Source organism: Narcine bancroftii, chromosome 4 (genome assembly GCF_036971445.1).
Source record: "Narcine bancroftii isolate sNarBan1 chromosome 4, sNarBan1.hap1, whole genome shotgun sequence".
NCBI lineage: Eukaryota > Metazoa > Chordata > Chondrichthyes > Torpediniformes > Narcinidae > Narcine > Narcine bancroftii.
In genome coordinates, this window is record NC_091472.1 from 134,368,782 (window position 1) to 134,391,085 (window position 22,304).

Genomic DNA, 22,304 nt, shown 5'->3' on the forward strand with positions numbered 1-22,304 from the left:
TATGTTTCCTTTTCAGTTTCTAGCATTTCACTGGACCGCATGGCACTTCTCAATGTTTTGGCTAGAGTGATTGCCCAGTCATAGATTAAGGGTTTGTCACCAACAGCCTCTGTCGGATGTAACTGGAGTCAATCCTGTTGACAAAGGCATCCAACTTCAAGGCATTGCGGTATTGTTGTACATTGACTGCCCTGAAATCACATTCGTTTGCCAGTGAGTTGAGGGCCAGTGCATAGGCAGCATCACTTTCCCCGGTTTCTGGCGTCTAGTCAGCAACTGATGTCGAGCAAGCACCACATTCCGTGGCACTGCATAGTAACCAGTCAGACGTTCCCGGGCTATAGTCAGAGAGGTAGCTCTTTGCATTACGGCGAAAGGGACCTCACCCAGCAGAGAGTTCATGTGGCCCCACTGTATCGCCTCATCGACCACGTTGTTTTGAGCCATGTAGGAATCGAAACAAGCAATCCAGTGGTTGAAAATTTCTTTGGCCCTCGGAGCAGACTGGTTGATTATCAGCCGCTCTGGCCTGAGTGCGGCATCCATTTCTGCTAATAAAATTGAAGTGCCAGTTGATGAGGTGGACAAAGACGATGTGGTCAAACAATTATCATGGCTTTTATTAGCAGAAATTCATGGTACAATAATGAAAGACAATAGGTGAATACACAATTATACCCAAGGGGAGTGTCCTGAACAGCAGAGATAATGCACAGCCAATGTTAGTATGGCAAGGCTCGCCAGAGGGGAGTCAGGCAACTTGGCAAACATTCACCACAAGTTCAAAGGTCAGACAGCAGGCTGTGGGGTGCTGGAGACTGACTTATGAGAACCAGGTATTCGAACCAGAATTCAAGAGCGTGCTGAGAGCAAAAAGGGCTCCCAAAGAGCCCTAGCCGCTGAAGGTTTCCTCATCGTGTCGGAAGTTTGGATCTGGGCTGGGTTGAACTGAATTGAAGTCCTGTGTGGTTACAGAGGCTGCAGGAATGCTGGAGGGGAATCCATGGACACTCGGGGACTCTCTTTTGCTTCTCTTTCTCTGACTGTAAGGGGCACCAAGCATTGCTAATGGTGAATCTAAGGCAGACTAAAGGCAATCTTGTGTAATATTACATTTCTGTTTTATTATGTGATCTCATCTAAAAAGATTCATGTAGTGCTGTTTAATTTATAAACAAATGAAACAAAGTGCTTGTCAACCTGGTATATACAAGGTGAAACCTGACATCCAGCCTGTTCAGAGGTCACTTTTAAAATGGGAACTTATTCCTGAAGAGGTAAATTAAACAGGATGAGGTTCCAGTGCCAGAAGGCATATGCTCTGATCATGGGACATCAAAGTAAATACAATCTGCACTCAGATTTTAGACGGGTTGACGACCACATAGGTGACAATATTAAACACAAGTTGTCAGGCTCCAGGTGGCAGCAGTGACCTTCCCCTCACATATCATCAAGATCACTGTTGTCTCCTGGAGCCCAACAACTCCCATTTAATATTGTCATCAACATGATCACATGCGGAGGTAAATGTTATTAAAGTTGAAGGATGGGAGGCTAAATGGTCGTATCGAGTCTGAAATGGACAAGACATGAATGAAGTTTCAATAAACACACAGACTGAAGGATGCAGATAAACTATATCACAGAAGTAGACATAAAGGTGGATTAGGTGGATCAGCGCTGATGCTGTTTCATTTTTCTTGGTCCGTAATTAATCGTAATTTCGAGTTGATTTTCAGTCCTTAAATACACATCTATGCAATTATTGTTTCAAAACAGAAACAAAGGTTTCTGAATTACAGAAGAAAAGGTTAATTGAGGAAAAAAATGTGTTGAGCTAATTCTTCACTAACATTGGAATAGGCCATATATTATTTTAATATACATGTTCCTTTGGAAGGAAGGAGCCAAATGGGATTTTTGAAAAGTACGTTGTTACCCACTGTAGATTTTTAACTGTTTTCTTCAAGTTTTTTTTTTACATTTAACATAGGAACTAGAAACTGATGAAAGGAAGGGAGCCTTACTGTTAACATTTTTGAAGTCATTTACAATTGTCACCTTTTTCACTTCCTTGAGCAAAGCTTTTTAAATAGTGAATGATTATTTTGTAAAACTGAAGCATTTTCTATCACAAACTCTTTCAGCCATTAGACTAATATTTTCTGAACTAACCTTTACATGACAGGAAAAGCTCAATTAGTCAGCTATTCATTCAAAGGTCTCTTGCAGGCTAAATGAAAAAATTAGCTGCTTTGGGTAGTACATCTTTGTAAGCAAGTTTTAAAAAATGTTTTTTGACAGATGGTCACACTAAGAAACTTTTTATTGGAGAATAGAATACTACAGATTTGTTTGAGCACTGTCTGCTTTCTGCAATTGAGTTCACCACCCTGGATCTCTGCTCTTGAGTCAGAGATGAGGTGCTAATTCCCTCTGCTAAATGCATTCCACCTTTTGATCTTTCCAACTGTGAATATTAATTGCTGGTTTGCAGAATGAACAATATGATGGGAAGTACATTTGCAGTGCTTTTAATGATTGAGAAGGTCAGTGTTGCCTAGTGATGTCTTATAAAGTTACAATGTCTTTTACTTGAGCAGCTGTAGTAATGATTTAACCTTGTAGTATGCACTTCAATTTTACATTCAAATGGGAGTGTAAATTATTGCCCAAACTAGCGATCTGTTTTTCAGAAACGGCGGCGTCCAACTCTTGGTCTACAACTTGATGATAAACGCAGAGAAATGTTGAAAAGGCACCCTCTGTCTGTTACTTTAGACCTGAAATATAAAGGTGAGAACTGACCACCTCTTCATCATTCTAAGCATTTGCTTACTATTTCCCCCATGGTAATTTTCCATGGTAACTTGGTGTTGAGTAATTTCAGATAATTTGATGTTACTTACACCCACTGTGTTGAAATTTATAGTTTGTTTCTCACCTTCATTTCTCTCTTTCTTCAGTAGATGGCAGTGTTCTTCATCTGTATTGCTATTATTTGATGAACCTCAATATAATGACTGTCAAGACCAAAGTAACTACAACGACTGAAATGTCAGTGGCTATCAGTGCTGGGTAAGGCCTGTGGGAGAGAGTGGATGGAATAAACCCCAAACATGTGCATCAGCATCAGTTTGCAACAGCAGTGTTTCTACTTTTAACTCGATCAGTAAATCATCCACAAGGTGCTGAAAATTTTGTGGGTCAGTTTATAGCTGAAGTTCCTAATTTTTTTTTAAATCACAATCCTGATTATAAAAGCTACAGAGAGCCAAAACACCAGGGCACCATTACAGGGCATGATAGTTTTATTTTTGATTCCTTTCAAACACTTTTGTGATGTGTTTAAAAGTAATAACTTAGCCAAATTTTATCACTGTTCATAGATCGGAGTATTGAATTCAAGATTAGGGAGGTTATGATGAAATGGTACAAGGCATTGGTGAGGCCAAATTTGGAGTCCTGTGTACAGTTTTGGTCACCAAATTATAGGAAAGATATAAACAAAATAGAGAGAGTGCAGAGAAGGTTCACGAGAATGTTGACAGGATTTCAAGGTTTGAGTTACAGGGTAAGGTTGTGCAGACTGGGGCTTTTTACTCTGGAGCGTAGAAGATTGAGGGGGGACTTGATAGAGGTGTTTAAGATTTTAAAAGGGACAGACAGTCTTTTTCAATTAAGAGTTGGGGGAGATTCAAACTAGAGGGCATAGTTTAAGATTGAAGGGGGAAAATTATAAGGGGAACATGAGGGGAAATTTCTTTACGCAAAGGGTGGTAGGGATGTGGAATGAGCTTCCGGAAGATGTGGTTGAGGCGGGATCATTGGTTACATTTAAGGAAAGACTGGATAGTTACATGGAGAGGAGAGGACTGGAGGGGTATGGACAGGGTGCTGGTCAGTGGGACTAGGAGGGTGGGAATTTGTTACGGCATGGACTAGTAGGGCCGAACTGGCCTGTTCTGTGCTGTAAGTGGTTATATGGTTCCTTGGGATGTATTTATCAAAAAAAAAATTTTTTTAATCAGTGGAAATTCTCCCGACTATGAATATTATGAAAAAGGCTTTTAACCCAAACCATACAGAGCTACTTTCGCAGAGTATAGAGTCAGGTTTTGTTTTGGCGCTGGATGTGGTTGGAACTTCATAAGCCTCCTAGTGCCTGTCCACCTTTGTAAAAAAGGAACACATCTTGAAGTAGCGGCAGAATCTGTCCGTTTCAACTAGCGGCCAGTTTTGCATTCCCAGGCAAAATTTATCGGAATAGGTCATGGAAAGCGCAAACAAGTTATTTTGGCTGAAGATTCCCAGTCCTTGAAACAGTTTGGCCACCTGTTTCCAGGTTGAAGTGCCAGTTAATGAAGAAGACAAAGGCAGTGTCGTCAGGCAGTAATCATGGCTTTTATTAGCAGAAAACTAGTGGTACAATAATGGAAGACCATGGGTGCACGCACAGTTATACCCAAGGGGCGTGTCCTAAGTGGTAGAGATAATCCACTCCAATGTCAGTAAAGCAAGAGAGAGAGAGAGACTGATAGCTCAGCATGGATTCACCTCACAGGTGGAGCTAATGTTTCAGCAAAAAAAAAGTCTACATGATTCTGTCAGAGGATCAACCCTGTTCAAGTCTCCTGCTGCCTCACATGACTCAAAACCTCCACCTTAAAGAAAGACCCCAGTACCCGATGTTTGAAAACCATAGCCTTTGAGAGCATTTATAATACAACTTGTAAGAATTTAATCCAGTATGTTAGCCAATATGATTAATTTATTTCAGAACAAAATATTGTGACTGGCTTAACTTGGATTCTTCTCCCAATGATACAGAAAGTCTCTTTGACCCTTCCATGTTTATTGTATATTACTCTTATATGTAAATTTATTGATAATCTTTGCATTTCTTAAAATATCTTATGAATATAGGGATCTGTTATCTCCAGCCTCACTTCTGAGCTGTCTGTATCCCGGAGACCATGGCAAGAAAACTCCAAATCCAGCTAATCAGTATCAGTTTGATAAAGTTGGGTGAGTGATTTATTTTAATGACCTGCATTGAAATAACCTGACAATGTCACCGATGTGCTAATAAGAAAGTTCATTGGAGCATTTTTTTCTATCGATGATGTTTGGTGACTATAATAAAGCCACAATTCATTTCTTGCTTTTCTTAGACTAATTTATGTTTAATTACCTTACTTCTCTAATAACTTGTAACTAACTCGGCTAGCAAAGATGGATGTTTGCACCATGACATTGAAGTCACGTTCAGCCATCAAATGTCAGTATGATTATTCTTCATTTATTTTTCCAGGAATATTCAATTTACTGATGTAATTCTGACCTAACAATAGAATTTCGAGTCCAAATATTCTCATACCATGTCGCTACGTTAATCAGAAAGAAAACAGCTGTTTGTATTTCCTTCCCAGAATCTTAACATTTGGTGACTACATTGGAGAGCTAGGCCATCCCTATGTTTGGATTCAGAAGCTGGGAGGTCTACATTTTCCAAAGGATCAACCACAGGTAAGTCTTCAAAATTTAGGGAAGTGATCTTTAAAATGTTGATGTTCAACATGACAAGATTTTGTTTGGATTAAGTCACAACATAGTTCAGTACATGACATGTAAGGAAGTTTTACTGTGAAAAGGGTAAAATGTGAAATCTTAAAATAAATTTATGGTGAAGGCATTTTTCTTACAGCACTTCCTTCAGGAAGTAATAAATAATCTTTATTCTATCAGTGACCTTAATTTATCTGTCTTCCAAAGAACAGAAATATCTTAACTTTAGACAGTAGGGCACTGAATCTATTCACCTGTGTGCCAGAGCAGATAGTGGAGTAGAGGAGGAGGAAGAAGATGATCTTAAGACTTCATATAAAGGCTGAAATCAAAGGATTGTGCGTGGTGGAAATTAATGTTCTCAAGTGTAGGAAAGGCAGACAAGCTGAGGTCATGGATTGGCATATAGAATGATGACGTGGCCATTATTGAAACTTGATTGTAGGAAGGGCAGGATGGCAGCTCAATGTTCTGAGGTTCCATTGTTTAGATGTGATAGTACAGGATGGATGAAATGGAGAGGAGTGCCATTGCTTGTCAGCGAAAATATCATAGCAGTGCTCAGACTGCAGGGCTCATCTACTGAAGCTAATTGGGTGGAGCTGGGGAATGAGAAAGGTATGATCACATTAACAGTAGTCAACAAGAATTGGAGGAACAAATCTGCAGGGAGATAGCAAACAGCTGCAGGAAACAAAGTTATGATAGTAGGTGATTTTAACTTTGTGCATATTGACTGGGTCTACCATACTGTAAAAGGGCTGGATGTCAAATGTGTTCAGGAAAGTTTTCTAAATCAATATATCAATGTACCAACTGGAGAAAGTGCAATACTGGATCTCCTATTTGGGAACAAGACAGGACAGGTGACAGAAGTATATGCAAGGGTGCAGTGCTAATTTTCTAGGTGCCAGAGCTCACCAAAAACTGTCAAATATCCTAATGTTATTAGTGGTATTTTTTCCCCGCCAGCCACCACCCCTCTCTCCATCCCCCACCTCAACACCCACCAGTAAAATCCGCTGTATTCAGAGTCAGCGTCAAAACAAATCTAATAGAGAGGCATTAGGGTAATTGGTGGGGGGCACCGGTGTATCTATGCAGAATAGAGCCTATGGCAGAGGTGGCCAATGGGTCAAAATAAACAGTGACAAGGTTTCGCGAGCCCTTGCCTTGATGGCTGCCATGTTGTATCTAGTGTTGTATAATTGAGAGCGAACAGTAGGACGAGGAAGGAGGATGAATGTACTGGTTGAGGAAGAAACAGGTTTCTTGTATGTCCAGAATAGAACTCGGGGGTAGGTTGATGGGGGGGTGGGAAATGATGGCATGATGTCAACCCTGCCTGTATTTAATATGTGGCCGCTGTTAAATTCCCAGCTTTTTTTAAATTTTGCCTTTTTTTTTAACAGAGGTGCCGGATTGGCGCTCTGGCAGCACTGCACCCCTGTGTGTAGAGGAACACTTTTGGTCCAGTGATCATAATGTTATTAGTTCAGGATAATTATGGATAAGGATAGGTCTGATCCTCTAGTTGAGATTCAAAATTGGAGAAAGGCCAGTTTTGAGGAGACGAGAAAGGGTCTAGAGAGAGTAGATTTGGCCAAGTTATTTTCTGGCAAGGATGTGTACAGTAAATGGAAGGCCTTCCAAAGTGAAATTTTGAGAGTGCAGAGTTTGTATGTCCTTGTTGGGTTGAAGATAAAGTTAAAAGCATAAGGAACCTTGGTTTTCAAGGGATATTGTGGATCTGGTTAAGAAGCAAGAGGTGTATAGCAGGTATAGGCAACAAGGAACAAATAAGGAACTTCAAGAGTATATTAAAAAAATGCAGGTAAAAGCTTAAGAAGGAAGAAGGGAGACAAGATGAAAGAAAATCCAAAAGGCTTCTACAGGTACATTAAGAACAAAAGGATAGTAAGCGATAAAATTGGTCTCCTTTCAGATCAGAGTGGTCAGCTATGTTTGGAGCCAGAATAGGTTTGGGAGGTCTTAAATGTTTTTTTTTCCCCATCAGTTTTAATTCAGGAAACTGACACAGAGTCTAGAGAAGTGAGGCAAATAAGCAGCAAAGTCATGGATCTTATACAGATTAAAGAGGAAGAAGTGCTTGCTGTTATAAAATGAATAAAGGTGGTTAAATCCCCAGGGCCTGACAAGATATTCCCTTGGATGTTGAGGGAGGCTAGTGCAGAAATTGGAGGGCCCCCAGCAGACATGTTTAAAATGTCTTTTGCCACAGGTGAGGTGCTGGAGGATTGGAGGGTCATTCACATTCTTCTGTTCTTTGAAAAAGTTCCAAAAATAATCCAGGAAATTATAGGACAGTAAGCAACACATCGGTAATTTATAAGTTATTAGAAGGTGTTCTAAGAGATTGGATATGCAAGTAGTGTATTTGTAAACTCAGGGACTAATTGGAGATAGTCAACTAGCTTTGTTCAACTAATCTTATAAAGTTTTTCGAGGAATTTATCAGGTAAGTTGACAAAGGAAGGCTGTGGATTTTGTCTACATGGACTTTAATAAAACCTTTGACAAGGTCTCACATGGAAGGTTAGGAAGGTTTAGTTACTTGGTATGCATGGTGAGGTAGTAAACTGGATTTGACATTGGCTTTGTGGGAGATGGTAGTGGATGATTGCCTCTTTGTCTGGAGTCCTGTGACGAGTGATGTGCCTCGAGGATCGGTGTTGGGTCCTTTGTTGTTTGTCATCTATATTAATCCGTGACAATCTAGATGATTAAGTGGTCGATTGGATCAGCAAGTTTGCAGATGATACAAAGTTTGGAGGTGTAATGGACAGCAAGGAAAGATTTCAAAGCTTGCAAAGGGATCTGGACCAGCTGATAAAAAAGAGCCACAAAATGCCAGATGGAATTATAGCAGACAGGTGTGAGGTGTTGCATTTTGGAAGACAAATCAAGGTATGACTTACACATAAACAGTAGGACACTGAGGAGTGCAGTAGAACAGAGGGATCTGGGAATACAGATACACAATTCCTTGAAAGTGGCAACACAGATGGATAAGATGTAAAGATGGCTTTTTGCCATATGGCCATAAATCAAAGTATTGAGTATAGAAATTGGGATGTAATGGTGAAGTTGATTGAGACATTGGTGAGGCCAATTTTGAGTATTATGTGCAGCTTTGTTCACCTAACTACAGGAAAGATGTCAATAAAATTGAAAGAGTACAGAGAAGATCTACTAGATATTGCTGGGACTTCAGGAACTGAAGGGAAAGGTTAAACAGGTTATGACTTTATTCCCTGGTGCATAAAAAAAAAGAGGGGTGATTTGCTAGAGATGTACAAAATGACAATGGGTAAAAGTAGAGTAAATGCAAGTAGGCTTTTTCCACTGAGGGTAGGTGAGATAGAACCCAGAGGACAAGGGTTAATGGTGAAAGGGGAGATATTTAAGGGAAATATTAGAGGGAATTTTTTTCACTCAGAAAATGGTGGGAGTATGGAATGCGCTGTCAGCTGAAGTGGTGAATCGGGCTCAATTTTAATATTTTAAGAAAATATTTGGACAGGTAAATGGAATGGAGGGGTATGGAATGATAGGGACTGGATCCAGTTTAGTGGGACTAGGCAGAATAATAGAGCAACACAAACTAGAAGGGTCCTTTGGCCTGTTTTCTGCGGTTCTTCAATGGTTCCATTAGAAACAGGTACACGATCCTTTATCCGGACATCTAAAATCCAGAAAGCTCCACAATCTGGTAAGTGGGGAGAGAGGTGGCCGGCGCTTGGGGGAGGTGGCCGAAGGACCAGCACTTTCGGGAGGCGGTTGGGCGGGCGGCACTTGGGGGAGGCGGTCGAGGGTCCGTCGCTTGGGGGAGGTGGCCGAGGGACCTGCGCTTGGGGAAGACAGCCGTGCGGCCGAGGGACCAGCGGTTAGGGGAGACGGCCAGGCAACTGGAAGTGGGTGGGGGTGGATACGGCATCACAATTCAGGTGGGCTTTCCTAAATCCGGAAAAACCGAAATTCGGAACACACTGTCCCCCAAGAGTTCCAGGTAAAGGATCGTGTACCTGTACTAAATTAATTGTAAGCTATACCATCATTTACATTAGATTTTGGCTTGAGATGTTTTATTTTTATCTTTGATATTGACATTAGTTATAACAAATAAAATGAGATAATTGCATGACTGTTAAATGAGAGAGAACCTCTTAATTACAGTAATCATGGTTGTCAGTGTAGATCATATCCAAGCCTGTATTAGGCTGATTTATGATTGAATAAAATGTGACTGCACAACCATGAAATTGTCTTTATCAACTGAACTTGTTACCATCAATGGAAAGATGTCCATCTCATCCAGAGGATGACATTGTTTTTGTTAGTTTATTTACAGTACATTCAGAAAGGGCATTTCTTCATTATCCCACCCTGGAATGTTTACCAATTGTCATTTGGCAGATGGCGTAGGGAAAATGTTAGAGTGACTGGTTGGATATGGTATAAGGCACACATGTCGAACTCTGGCCCGTGGGCCAAATATAATTATATTTGCCCCGCAAGATCATTTCAAAAATGTATTAGAGGTGGCCCGCCCTGCAGCGAGAGCCGATGCTGTTTTTTGGTAATGTCACCCCCACCATCCTCCCCCTTCATTGCACATCCTTCCCCACCCCCTAACTATCCCCTCCCCCCTAAAACCACCCCCCTTAAAAGATGGCCAGAATATTCTCAAAAAGGAATCCAGAATGGTAAAGTTCCACAAACCTTCTGCTGGGAATCCTAACAACACCCGGGCATCAGATCCACGGGACGCGGAGGGAGCAAGAGTGTTGCAGGTTGACCGTGCAAACTTTGAGAACGGGGAAAACAAAATTGTAACAGGAGAAGTCTGTCGATGTCATCAGCCGGCAAGCCAGTTGGAAGGCTCCCCACACAACCAGTCACTTCTCCCACCTGTCGAGCGGTGCGGCGGATTGGCGAGCGCCTGTGATTTCCTTTCGGCACGACGGACATGGCAGGCTGCGCTCGGCCCCCGCTGTTCCGCAAAGGCTGATCGGCAGCACGCTGGGCCTGAGTGGGTGGGTAAGCAGGGGTGGGCAGAGGGTGTAGGTGAGGAGTAATGGGCAGGGGAAGTTATGGTGGTGCGAGGGGCAGTTAGAGGGAGGAATGAGTAGAAGGAGGGGTGGATAGGGAAGAGGTAAAAGGGGAGGGGTAGGGCGAGTAGGGGAGGGGTGATTAGAGGGTGAGAGACGGGTTGAGGGAGGAACAGGTTGAGGGGAGAGGCAGTAGAGGGGTGTGTATAGGATGGGGTGGGTAGAGGCAGAGCGAGTGGAGTGAGGGGTGAGTAGAGGTTGGGTAAAGGACTGATCAGGTAGAGGGATGGTGGGTCGAGGGTGAATAGAGGCCTAGAGCTTGAGGAGTGAGCAGGAAATGCTGAGTCCTGATGCAGGCCAAAATGAACACAGCCTGTGAATGCTGACTACATCTCCATAGGGACCAAATATGTTTCCCTCAGGTCAAGCAAAGGGTGAACTTGAGCTACCTACTCCTGACCTGTAACATTATCCTCCTAAAGTTATATCCTAAAGTTTAACATTACATATGTTGAAAGAAGAGAAAACATGCAGATGTTGTTGAAAATTTTCAATAAATATTTAGTTCGGCCCTCGACTTAGTCCAAGTTTTTAATTTTGGCCCTCCGTGAATTTGAGTTTGACACCCCTGGTATAAGGTGTAGGTCAGGGATCAACAAGGAGGCTTTAGATTTTGGCTGTGAAGGAGAAAAGTGTTGTATATCCAAATCTGTAGATAACTCCTAGATGGGTAGCATAAAATTTGTATTTAGTCCAATTTAGGGTAAAGGCGTCAATGGCCTCCGCTTGGGGATCTGGCAGCCAGGACACATACCTCGGAACCTGAGCATTCAGCTGGGACACGAACAAATCTATCTCCGGTAGGCCAAAGGTATCTGCTAGCAGTTTAAAGTATTTCTTCCCCAGAGTCTGCTCAGTGCTATCATTGAACTTCCTGGACATCAGATCCACCTGGGTGTTTATCCAACCTGGCAAGTGGGCAGCTGTAACCCATATATTTCTCTGAATGCACCAGTGCCAAGTCTCAATGGCTAGCTTGTTACAGGAGGCAGATTTAAGACCTCCCATATTATTGAGGTAGGCTACTGCTGAAGTGTTATCCAACCTCAGCAATGCACGAATGTCAGCTTCCCTTGCACAGAATGACTTAAGTGCTAATAAGCCTGCCAGCACTTCCAAATAATTGATACCGGATTTTGAGCCCTCCCTGAGCTCTCTGTCCATCTGCCTTTAGATTCGTAGCTCCCCAGCTTTCACCACTAGCATCTGACCTGATCTCGGGGTCCACCTTGCTGAGATGAGCTTGATCCTCGTGTAAGCCAGTGAGACATTGTCGATCCGCAATGCAAGATTGGATCTAGCCTCTCTGGTTAATCTCATGGGCCTGTCAAAATGTTCCCTAGCTGCCTTAGAGCTGAGATTTTGTCCCTTTCCTGGAACCTGTAATTTAGTAGATCATACTGTACCGCTGGGAAAGCCGCCACCAGTTTCCCAATCAACCTAGCCACCTTTCTTATGGATGGGTGAGTCTCTGTCATGAGCCCTCTGCAGGCTGTCCTTATCTCTGCCACTTTATCCTCAGGCAGGGGTAACTTCCATGGCTTCTGTATCAATAATGAAGCCGAGGAATTTTAGCTTCTTCATAGGTACCAGCACTGATTTCTCAGGATGAATAACTAGCCCCACGTGGCTTAATAATCTTAAGATGGCTACTACTGCCCTTTTTTGTTTCCTCTAGCGACCTGCCAATAATAAGGGTATCGTCTAGGTAACCCATTAATTACCATGTTCCCCTTTTCCTGAACCTTGCAAACACCAGCTTCAGTAACTTGGTAAATGCCCTGGGTGCCAAGCTCAGCCCATTCGGCAAAGCCTTGTGTTGCCATAGCTCCCCTTTCCAGATAAATTTCAAGAATTTCCTGTACTGTGGGCAGATTGCGACCGAATAGAATGCGTCTTGCAAATCTTTCGAAGCCACGTAATAGTCCGAACATAACAGCGGCATCACAGAAAATATGTTATCCATTTTAAAATGTCTGTGCAATACATATCTGTTAAGATCCAATAGATCCAGTATCACTCTAGTGCCGCCACTTCTTTTAGGTTGCGTGAAGATGTTCGATACAAACTCATGTTTTTCATGACTACAATGTTCATTAACTATTTCCTTTTATTTTAATGCCATGATTTCTTCATGTATAGCCTCCGTCAGTAGCGGGCTGCGTGTGTACGTATCTAGAACCTTCCTCCTTATTGGGGGTTTCTGGGGATCAAATTTGATTTTGTAGCCCTTATAAGCATCGGTGGAAATATGGCACGATCTATCATAGAATAGTGTCAATCGACCGCCAACTGTAATGATCAAGTGCACTCAACTGTTTTTGTGTAGCGTTCACTTCCTCAACCTGCCTTGACTGCGGGCTGGTGCATTCTGGGCCCACCTCCATGAAGAACTTTGAGCAGGAAAGTTCTGCTGCCGCTGTTTCCATTGCCCTAAAAAAGTCCTGCTGGCTGATGCCACTTGGAGCAGGAAGCCGCCTCGGGTTTCCCACTTAAATCCTACTGCATAGAGGTGAAACATTACAGGTTCTCTTGCCTGTGCTCTAGAAGGTCTGATCACACCAGCCACTGCTCATTCAAATCTTTCACCTGTTTGCTGAGATCGTCACCAAATAGAAATTTTGTTACAGAATTAGATGGTTTGCACAAATGAGCATATCTTACATTTAGGTCAGGCTTAATCAGCTCCTTCCTGAAGGCATTAAATAGTTTGCATGGGATAACAGCCCCAAAGCATTTGTTGTGTCTGATAGATTGTATGAGAGCGTTTGTGCGAATGTAGTGATACCTTTTACCATTGACCCCTGTAGTCTTTGCAATTTCATGTCTTTTGCCCTTGTGGGAACGTTCAAATTGTCCCACATCGCGGGGTTTACCTTGGGCACCTCCAACAGAGGGCAGTTAACAGGGCAGGGGTACTTCTTGATAGACTCTTCTAGTGCCTTCTCCTGAAAAGCATTCAACACCATATAAGTTATTGACCTCGCAATATCATCCTCTAGCAGTTGGCCAATGCCTCTCAGTACTGCAAACTTTGCAGCCATCGCCGGTATATAGCTCTCATCCTGGCTGGCCTGAGCAGCTAATGGGGATTTGAGTGACTCGGCCTCCATACGGGCCCTTCATCATCGTCCCATATATAATCTTAGAGGTTCTCTCCCTGCTCTGATGGTATTGGAAATTTACTCACCATGACCATCACCAGTTCTTCCAATTTATCCAGACAACTTACAGATTCATCACTGCTCGAGGGCTCTGCTCTCAGGCAGGCCTTACTCTTGGGCCCTGATTGTGCGGGTGCCCATCGTGCAGAGACCACACCCTTCCTTCGGCTTTTTCTGCGGCTGGCAGTGAATCTCTCCTGTAGAGTGGGTGGCTCCGCTACACGATTCGTGAAGTTTAGATCAGGTCCTATCTACTCTTGTGCGGGGTACTCCCCTTTGCTGAGGTCCAATTGTGCGGGGTACTCCCCTTTGCTGAGGTCCAATTGTGCGGGGTACTCCCCTTTGCTGAGGTCCAATTGTACGGGGTACTCCCCTTTGCTGAGGTCCAATTGTGCGGGGTACTCCCCTTTGCTGAGGTCCAATTGTGCGGGGTACTCCCCTTTGCTGAGGTCCAATTGTGCGGGGTACTCCCCTTTGCTGAGGTCCAATTGCCTCAAGCAGCTCGCCTCGTGGCGGCTTAACAGTATCACTGGCTGTTTTTTGAGACCCTGACTTCCTCAAAGCCAGGTCGATGCAGCCAGACTTGGACCCCACCTTCAGCGAAGGTAGGTCTCTGTCGCCTGATCCCACCCCAAGCGGAGGTAGATCGGCATCGCTGCTATCAATTTCAGATCCCAACTTCAACGCAGCTAGGTCATTGCAGCCAGCCTTGGGCCCTACCTTTGCTGAAGCTGCTCCTCAGCTGGGTCACTGCGCCCCGGTAGGCCTGCTGGGCTTTAAGTGCTGTCAAAGCGCAACAGGGGCTCTTCTTGGAGGCCTTCCTCCTTGGGCTCTTGCCCTCCCGGCCTCTACCCTATCTCCTCATCAGGACCCAGGAACCTCCCGCTGGTTGTCCCGGATCTTTACCTATACACCTCCACCTTTGGAGGGCTACATCAGAACCCAGTTGTCCTGGAATTTTTTCCGCTCACCTTCTCTGGAGGGCTTGTTCTGGGGTTTGATTCCATTTGTAGATCATTTTTCCTGTGATCAAACACTGTTTTAGTACTTTTCTCCGCTCCCACACGAAAAACGTGCGCTGCCTCTCTGTAAGTCACGGATGTAATGGCTGAACAAGCGTGGATGGGATCTCACGTTGGCGAACCAATGTACATTGCAAAGAATAATTTTGAGGGTAGGTATTTAGACTTCCTGTTGGAGGTTGTCCCTGCCCAAATATTAGCTAGGTCTTGCAGCATACAGGCAAGGGATGCTTCACTTGCTGTGGAATTGCAAATAAAATTGAAGTTTGTTCATGAACATCTCCAGTTCTGACCATAGGATGGTTAGGCCTGAGGAAGCTGCGAGTGACCTCTGACAGACACGGTCACCTTTCAGTGGGAAAAATATGCCTGTGACCATCAAGTATTTTTGATGCTCGTTTAATTCAGATTTACTGGATTCCACATCTTGCCAAATACTGACTCAACATCAAGGGCAGTCCCTGTCACCTTGTGTCTGCAATTCAGCTCTGTGGTCCATGAGTTAATGCGACTAGAGAGAATCGTCAATAACAACTTCAACCACAGTGATGGTGGATGTAAAACACAAAGGTCAGTGGACACGACGTTGAAGTAAAAACAGTGAACTTCATACAGCAAAGATAAAGATACATAACCAAGGTTTTGGGCTTGAGACCTTCATCAAGGCTCAAGCCTGAAATGCTGGTTATGCATCTTTATCTTTGCTATATGAAGTTCACTGTTTGACTTGTGAGTTTCTCCAGCATCGTGTTTTTTAAGATGTTGCAGACTGAGTGGGTGGTTGTCGGCTTGATTGGATTTGTCAATGATTTGGTGAAGAAATGGCCGTGTGGATGCTTGTGCTATAACTGCACTGAAGCTGCTTGGTTGCCGTTGCAGCTGGTTCTGCTGTGCAAGTCTTCAATGCTACAACTAAGCTGTCACTGGTCCCTCAAACTTTGCTGTATCCAGTCTTCTCAACCACGAGTGAATCTCTCATGGGGTGGAAGTAAATTGGCTGGAGGCTAATTACTGTGATAATGGTGGATAATTAGAGGACGCCTCAATAGGTGATTTATTTGACATTTCCAGCTGAACATGGTTGTGCGTGATTCGGGCCTTTTCATTTGCACTTACGTGGATGAATTTAGGGGAGCTGCAAATCCTAGAATCATTCACCAACTCAATTACTGTGGTGAATGTCTGCCAAGCTGCCTTTCTCCCCTCTGGCGAGCCTTGCTGCACTAACATTAGCTGTGCATTATCTCTACTGTTCAGGACACTCCTCTTGGGTATAACTGTGCATTCACCTCTTGTCTTTCATTATTGTACCATGTGCTTCTGCAAATAAAAGCCATGATTATTGTTTGACCACATCGTCCTTGTCTACTTCATCAACTGGCACTTCAATTTTATTAGCAGAAATGCTAAGAGCGGCTGATAATCAACCAGTCGGCCCCGAGGGCCAGAGAAATTTTCAACCACTGGATTGCTTGTTTCGATTCCTACATGGCTCAAAACAACGTGGTCGATGAGGCGATACAGTGGGGCCACCTGAACTCTCTGCTGGGTGAGGTCCCTTTCGCCGTAACGCAAAGAGCTACCTCTCTGACTATAGCCTGGGAACGTCTGACTGCTTACTATGCAGTGCCACGGAACGTGGTGCTTGCTCGACACCAGTTGTTGACAAGACGCCGGAAACCCGGGGAAAGTGATTCTGCTTATGCACAGGCCCTCGACTCGCTGGCAAACGAATGTGATTTCAGGGCAGTCAATGTACAAAAGCAGCGCAGTGCCTTGAAGCTGGATGCTTTTGTCAACTGGATTGACTCCAGTTACATCCGACAGAGGCTGCTGGAGACAGAGCCCTTAACCTACGACTGGGCAATCACTCTAGCCAAAACACTGAGAAGTGCCATGCGGTCCAGTGAAATGCTAGAAACTGAAAAGGAAACATAAAGAGTGCTGGAACCCCGAAGGAAAGAAAAGGGCGAACTCCTGAAAAATGCTACTTCTGTGATAAGAGCTGCCACCCCAGACAGAAGTGCCTGGCTCGATTTGCTACCTTCAGCTATTGTGGGAAACTCAGCCACTTCGCTAAAGCATGCAAGTCGAAAAGTACTCCCACTGATAAGTAGAGAAGCACCAAGAAAATGCGTCCTGGAGCTGCAGGAATGGAAGACAACTGTGAAAAGGGGGAATCTTCAGACGAGCAGGCTGAATCGACTTCAAGTGACGGCAAGGTGAGATCCCCTGTGATAGCTCAATTGAATGTAAAGCGTGGGAGATGTTACGGACTGGAACGGTCAACTATGAAGGGGGAGGTGAATGGTGAGACTCTTGATTGTCTAATAGACTCTGGAGTACTGACAGCTACATCCAAGAATGCTTTAAGCCAGAGCCTTAAATTTGCGGAGATATCCAGCGAACCGAAAGATATCAATGGATTGTAGTGAACTTATAAAAACTGTACGGGACAAGTGTAAAGTTACTTTTAATTTGCAGGGACATTGCCTTGCTGATGTGTGGCTCCTTATTATGCCAGAGCTCTGCGCCCCTGTGTTACTGGGGTTAGATATTAAATCTCAGATGAACAGTGTAGTGTTAAATTTTGGTGGTCCACTACCCACACTTACCATCTCCCGTGCTAGTTACTGCAGTCTGTCCACATTAAAGATCCTTCCCTTTTCAGTGATTTATCCCCTGAGTGTTAGCTGATTACCACTAAGAGCCGTTCTTACAGCAAAGAGGATCATGAGTTTATCAAAGCAGAGACCCAGAGACTGCTTGAAGAGAGAGTAATTGAACCTAGTAAGAGTCCATGGCGGGCCCAAGTGGTAGTCGTGAAGAATCACACTAAGAGACGACTGGTTATTGACTACAGCCAGACAATCAACCGTTACACTAACCTGGATGCCTAACCCCTGCCACGCATCAATGAAATGACTAATCAGATAGCGCAATACAAAGTGTACTCCGCTATCGATCTCAAAGCAGCTTATCACCAAATCCACATTAAGGAAAGGAAACGGCCCTATACGGCTTTTGAGGCTGATGTGGGGGGTGGGGGGGATTATACCAGTTTAAAAGGGTACCTTTTGGCGTCACTAATGATGTGTCCGTGTTTCAGAGGGAAATGGATAAGATTGTTAGGAAGTATGAGTTACAGGGTAGGTTTCCCTATCTGGATAATGTCACTATCTGTGGGAAAACACAGGCTGAGCACGACAACAACTTAAAGAAATTTTTAGCAACAGCTAAAGAACTCAACCTTACATTTAATGAGGGCAAATGTGTGTTCAACACAACAGAGCTACCCATTCTGGGCTACATTGTCCGCAAGGACGAAATCCGCCCCAACCCAGAAAGAATGCCCCCCCCCCCCTTAAGAAGTTATCACCCTCAGACTCAGCAAAAGCCCTTAAAAGGTGTATGGGATTCTTTTCCTACTACTGCAAATGGGTTCGGGACTACGGCACGAAGGCACGCCCTCTGTTTGACACTAAATCTTTTCCTCTCTCTCTCCAATGGCTCTGAAGGCTTTCGAGAGAATTAAAGCTGATATTGCCAAAGCTGCACTCTCGTCCATTGACAAGTGGAAACTGATGCCTGAGATTTGTGCCTTGGCAGGAACCCTTAATCAAAAGGGCAGACCTGTGGCATTCTTCTCCCGCACGTTACACAGACCTGAACTTAAACATCCTGCCATTGAAAAAGAAGCCCAGCCTATTGAAGCTGTTCACTACTGGAGACACTTTCTAGCCGGCAGAAAATTTACTCTTGTCACTGATCAGAAATCTGTAGCCTACATGTTCAGTACTAAACACAAAAGTAAAATCAAGAATGATAAGATGGCACGCTGGCGAATAGGACTCTCAACTTATAATTGTGAGATCAAGTACAGACCGGGCAGGTTAAATGATCCCTCTGACGCATTGTCACAATCTGCTGCTGGTGCTCAGCTGGAGGGGCTAAAAGAGATCGATAGCACACTGTGCCACTCAGGAGTCACGAGATTCTTCCACTACATAACCTTCCTTACTCTCTGGAAGAAGTCAGGAAACTGACTAAATGCTGTCCTGTTTGCGCAGAATGCAAACCGCAATACTTCAAAGCTCCAGAGGCCACTTTCATCGAGGCAACCCAACCTTTTGAGAGGATTAGCTTAGATATTAAAGGACTGTTACCTTCCAACAACAAAAATGTATAGTTCCTTACTGTAATTGACGAATATCCCTTTGCGATACCCTGCCCTCATCAGCATCTGTCATTAAGTCACTTGACAGAATTTTCAGCATTTTTGGTTTTCCCAATTACATTCATACTGATAGGGGCTCAGCATTCATGAGCGCTGAAATGCGGCGAGCCCTGCTAAGGAAGGGGATTACCACAAGCTACAACCCACAGGGCAATGGGCAGGTCGAAAGGGCTAATGCTACAGTCTGGAAGACTGTTAATCTTGCTTTAAAAACACATGGTTACCCTATTACCCGGTGGCAGGAGGTGCTGCCTGAGGCACTACATTCTATTCAGTCATTATTGTGTACTGCAACAAATCAAACACCTCATGAACTTATGTTTGCCTTTCCTAGGAAATCAGGAACTGTGATGGACTGTCCAGCCTGTTTATCTGAGCCTGGATCCGTGCTGCTGAAGAGCCATGCTCGGGCATGTAAAACAAACCCCCTAGTTCAACCAGTTCAGCTAATGCATACCAACCCCAATTACGCTCATGTTAAATTCCCAGACAGGAGTGTTGACACTGTACCCCTAAGTAATCTGGCCTCCTGGTTCGCCCCTTCCTCACACCCCTACTTAGAGTGAGTCTGAGAGATTGGGCTCACGCCCGCCAGCCTGTGACCCCAGTAAGCTTTCAGATGGCCATGCTGAGGCTCCACTGCCTCACGCTGGCGATTCTGGAGCAGGTCCAGAAGTCAGTCCTTCCCACACTACAGACCCAGGAACTGTACCAGTTCCCAAGGTTGCAAAGGAGCCACCTGTTTTGAGAAGAAGCACCAGAATTAGTAAACAACCTGATAGGCTGACATATTCATAAAACATCTCATAATATTTCGATTGCTTGCTAAATACTGGCGTATTTTGGCTGTTAGAGCATTCTCAATGCCAAACATGGTATCCATGTATTGCTTTCTTCAGTCTTTCCTAGCAGCTGTCCTTTTGATTTTAACCCTTCTACTGCGGGGAGAGACTGTGGTGAATGTCTGCCAAGCTGTCTATCTCCCTTCTGTCGACCCTTGCTGTACTAACATTGGCTGTGCATTATCTCTACTGTTAAGGACACTCCCCTTGGGTATAACTGTGTATGCACCTATTGTCTTTCATTATTGTACCATGAGTTTCTGCTAATAAAAGCCATGATTATTGTTTGACCTCATCGTCTTTGTCTACTTCATCAACTGGCACTTCAATTACATTCACCAGTCCACTCATCCAGTTGTCGGAAGAAAGGTAGCCTAATGAACTTCTACCTCATTACTAGCCTTGGAACATTTAACTGCTTGTTCACGTATCTGACTAAATGGTTTTAAACAGTGTCCTCTCTCACCTTTTAAATCCTGGTGCTCACTTTGCAACAGTCTCTTCTCTCACCTACTTCCCACCAGTTCTTTCTCTTCAGAGTTTAATCTGCTTTTCAGACCCATTCCAGTGAAGCTGGTGGTACACACAAGCTAAAAGTCAGTATATACAAGTTATCAGTAACTCTTGATAAGATTCCTGAAGGGCCTTAGTTTCTGGCAAACAAGTATTTATTAATGTGCTATTTATGTAAATGGACATAGCACTGAATACTAAAGAAAAAAATAATAGAACTTATCAAAATGGATAATGGAATGAAGGCCTAACCTCAGAGGGACTGGAATACAGTATACCTCACTTGAATAGTCAGGTGCTGTGTCATGTTCATTTAGTTATTTGGAGATTGTGCCAATTAGATTCAACATGATCAATTTTAAATGTTAAATCCTTAATTTCTAGTCCACAATCTCTATCAGTACCAAAGCAGCACAAGGCTGTGCTCTTCGTCCCCTGCTCAACTCACTTTACACCTATAACCGTGTGGCTCGGTGTGACAATAACACCATCTACAAATTTGCCGACAATGCCACGGTTGTACAAAGGAAAGGGATGAGTCATCGTACAGGATGGAGATTGAAAACTTGACTGAATGGTGCACCAACAGCAACTTTGTACTCAATGTCACCAAAACTAAGGAGCTGATTGTTGACTTCAGGAAAGCCAGAGGTATACAATCCAGTAATCATTGGGGATCAGGGGTGGAGAGCGTAAGCAAATTTAGTTTCTTGGGAGTCACTATCTTGGAGGATCTTTCCTGGATCTAACACACCAATGACATCGTGAAGAAACCACGTCAGCACCTCTTCGTCCTCAGTAGTTTGCACAGGTTTGGTATGACACCAGAAACCCTGGCAAATTTCTACACCGGTGTGTAGTGGAAAGTGTGCTGACTGGCTGCATCACGGTCTGGTATGGGAATCGGCGTTCACCAGTACCCAGAATAAAACCCTCCAAAAGGTCGTCGGCACAGCCTTGGACAACACAGGCAAAACCCTCCCTGTTATTGAATACATCTACAGGAAAAGCAGCCGTCGGAGAGCAGCAGCGATCATCAAAAGTCCTCATCACCCAGCAAACACTTTGTTCCTGCTACTGCCCTCAGGAAAGCGGTACAGGTGCCACAAGACTCGCACCACCAGGTTCAGGAACAGCTGCTACCCCTCCATCATCAGACTCCCCAACAACAAACTCAATCAGGGACTCATTAACGGACTCTTACTTGCGCATATTATTGATTTATTTTTGTTCTCTCTATTGCATCGTCAGTTTGTTTATATTCATTATCTGTTTACAGTTCTTTATTTACTCATTTTACACTTTGTGCAGTTTTCTGTTTGCACCACCAATTAGTGATCATTGCTGCTGTGTCCACAGGAAAAAGGAATCTCAGGGTTATATGTGATATCATGTATGTACTCTGACAATGAATCTGAAAGCTGTTGTTGACTTTGATAGCTGATCCAGTTGAGAAGCTTAAAATGAGGAGAAACTTGTAATTCAAAAACAAGAGTACAACCTTGCCATCAGAATAAAATCAGATGAACTCAGTTGCACAAGGATGGTGCAAATCTAAAACATTTCCTCAAAAGGTTGAGAATAATCACAGGATTATTTAATACTCTGAAGACTGAAATCACGACGTTCTGGTGAAAGATCATTGAAAGGATCACTCTGGTGGTACTCTCCAATTTGCTAAATATTTCCATCAATTTCTGTTGAGATGATCAGGTACTTGAAAGAGAATGCTAAGAGTAAAAGATAAATCCATAATCTGATTACATGAAGTTAAGGGCTTGAAGTAGGAAGTGACCTCCTGCACTTCCTAGATTCGCCACTAA

The 22,304-nt window shown here is 43.7% G+C and overlaps 1 protein-coding gene across 8 annotated transcripts in view; it reads left to right on the forward strand.

Annotated features, from left to right (window-relative positions):
* thoc5 (THO complex 5) overlaps positions 1-22,304 on the forward strand; it is a 59,125-nt gene that overhangs the window by 24,792 nt on the left and 12,029 nt on the right. For 3 of the 8 annotated variants that reach the window (XM_069932902.1, XM_069932895.1, XM_069932900.1), the window contains 4 exons: positions 2,685-2,799; positions 2,970-3,081; positions 4,930-5,031; positions 5,436-5,532. In XM_069932902.1, coding sequence (XP_069789003.1) covers positions 2,685-2,799; positions 2,970-3,081; positions 4,930-5,031; positions 5,436-5,532 — 426 coding nt within the window. The remainder of the gene's footprint in view (positions 1-2,684; positions 2,800-2,969; positions 3,082-4,929; positions 5,032-5,435; positions 5,533-22,304) is intronic. The other 5 variants (XM_069932898.1, XM_069932901.1, XM_069932899.1 and 2 more) reach the window with 4 other exon arrangements.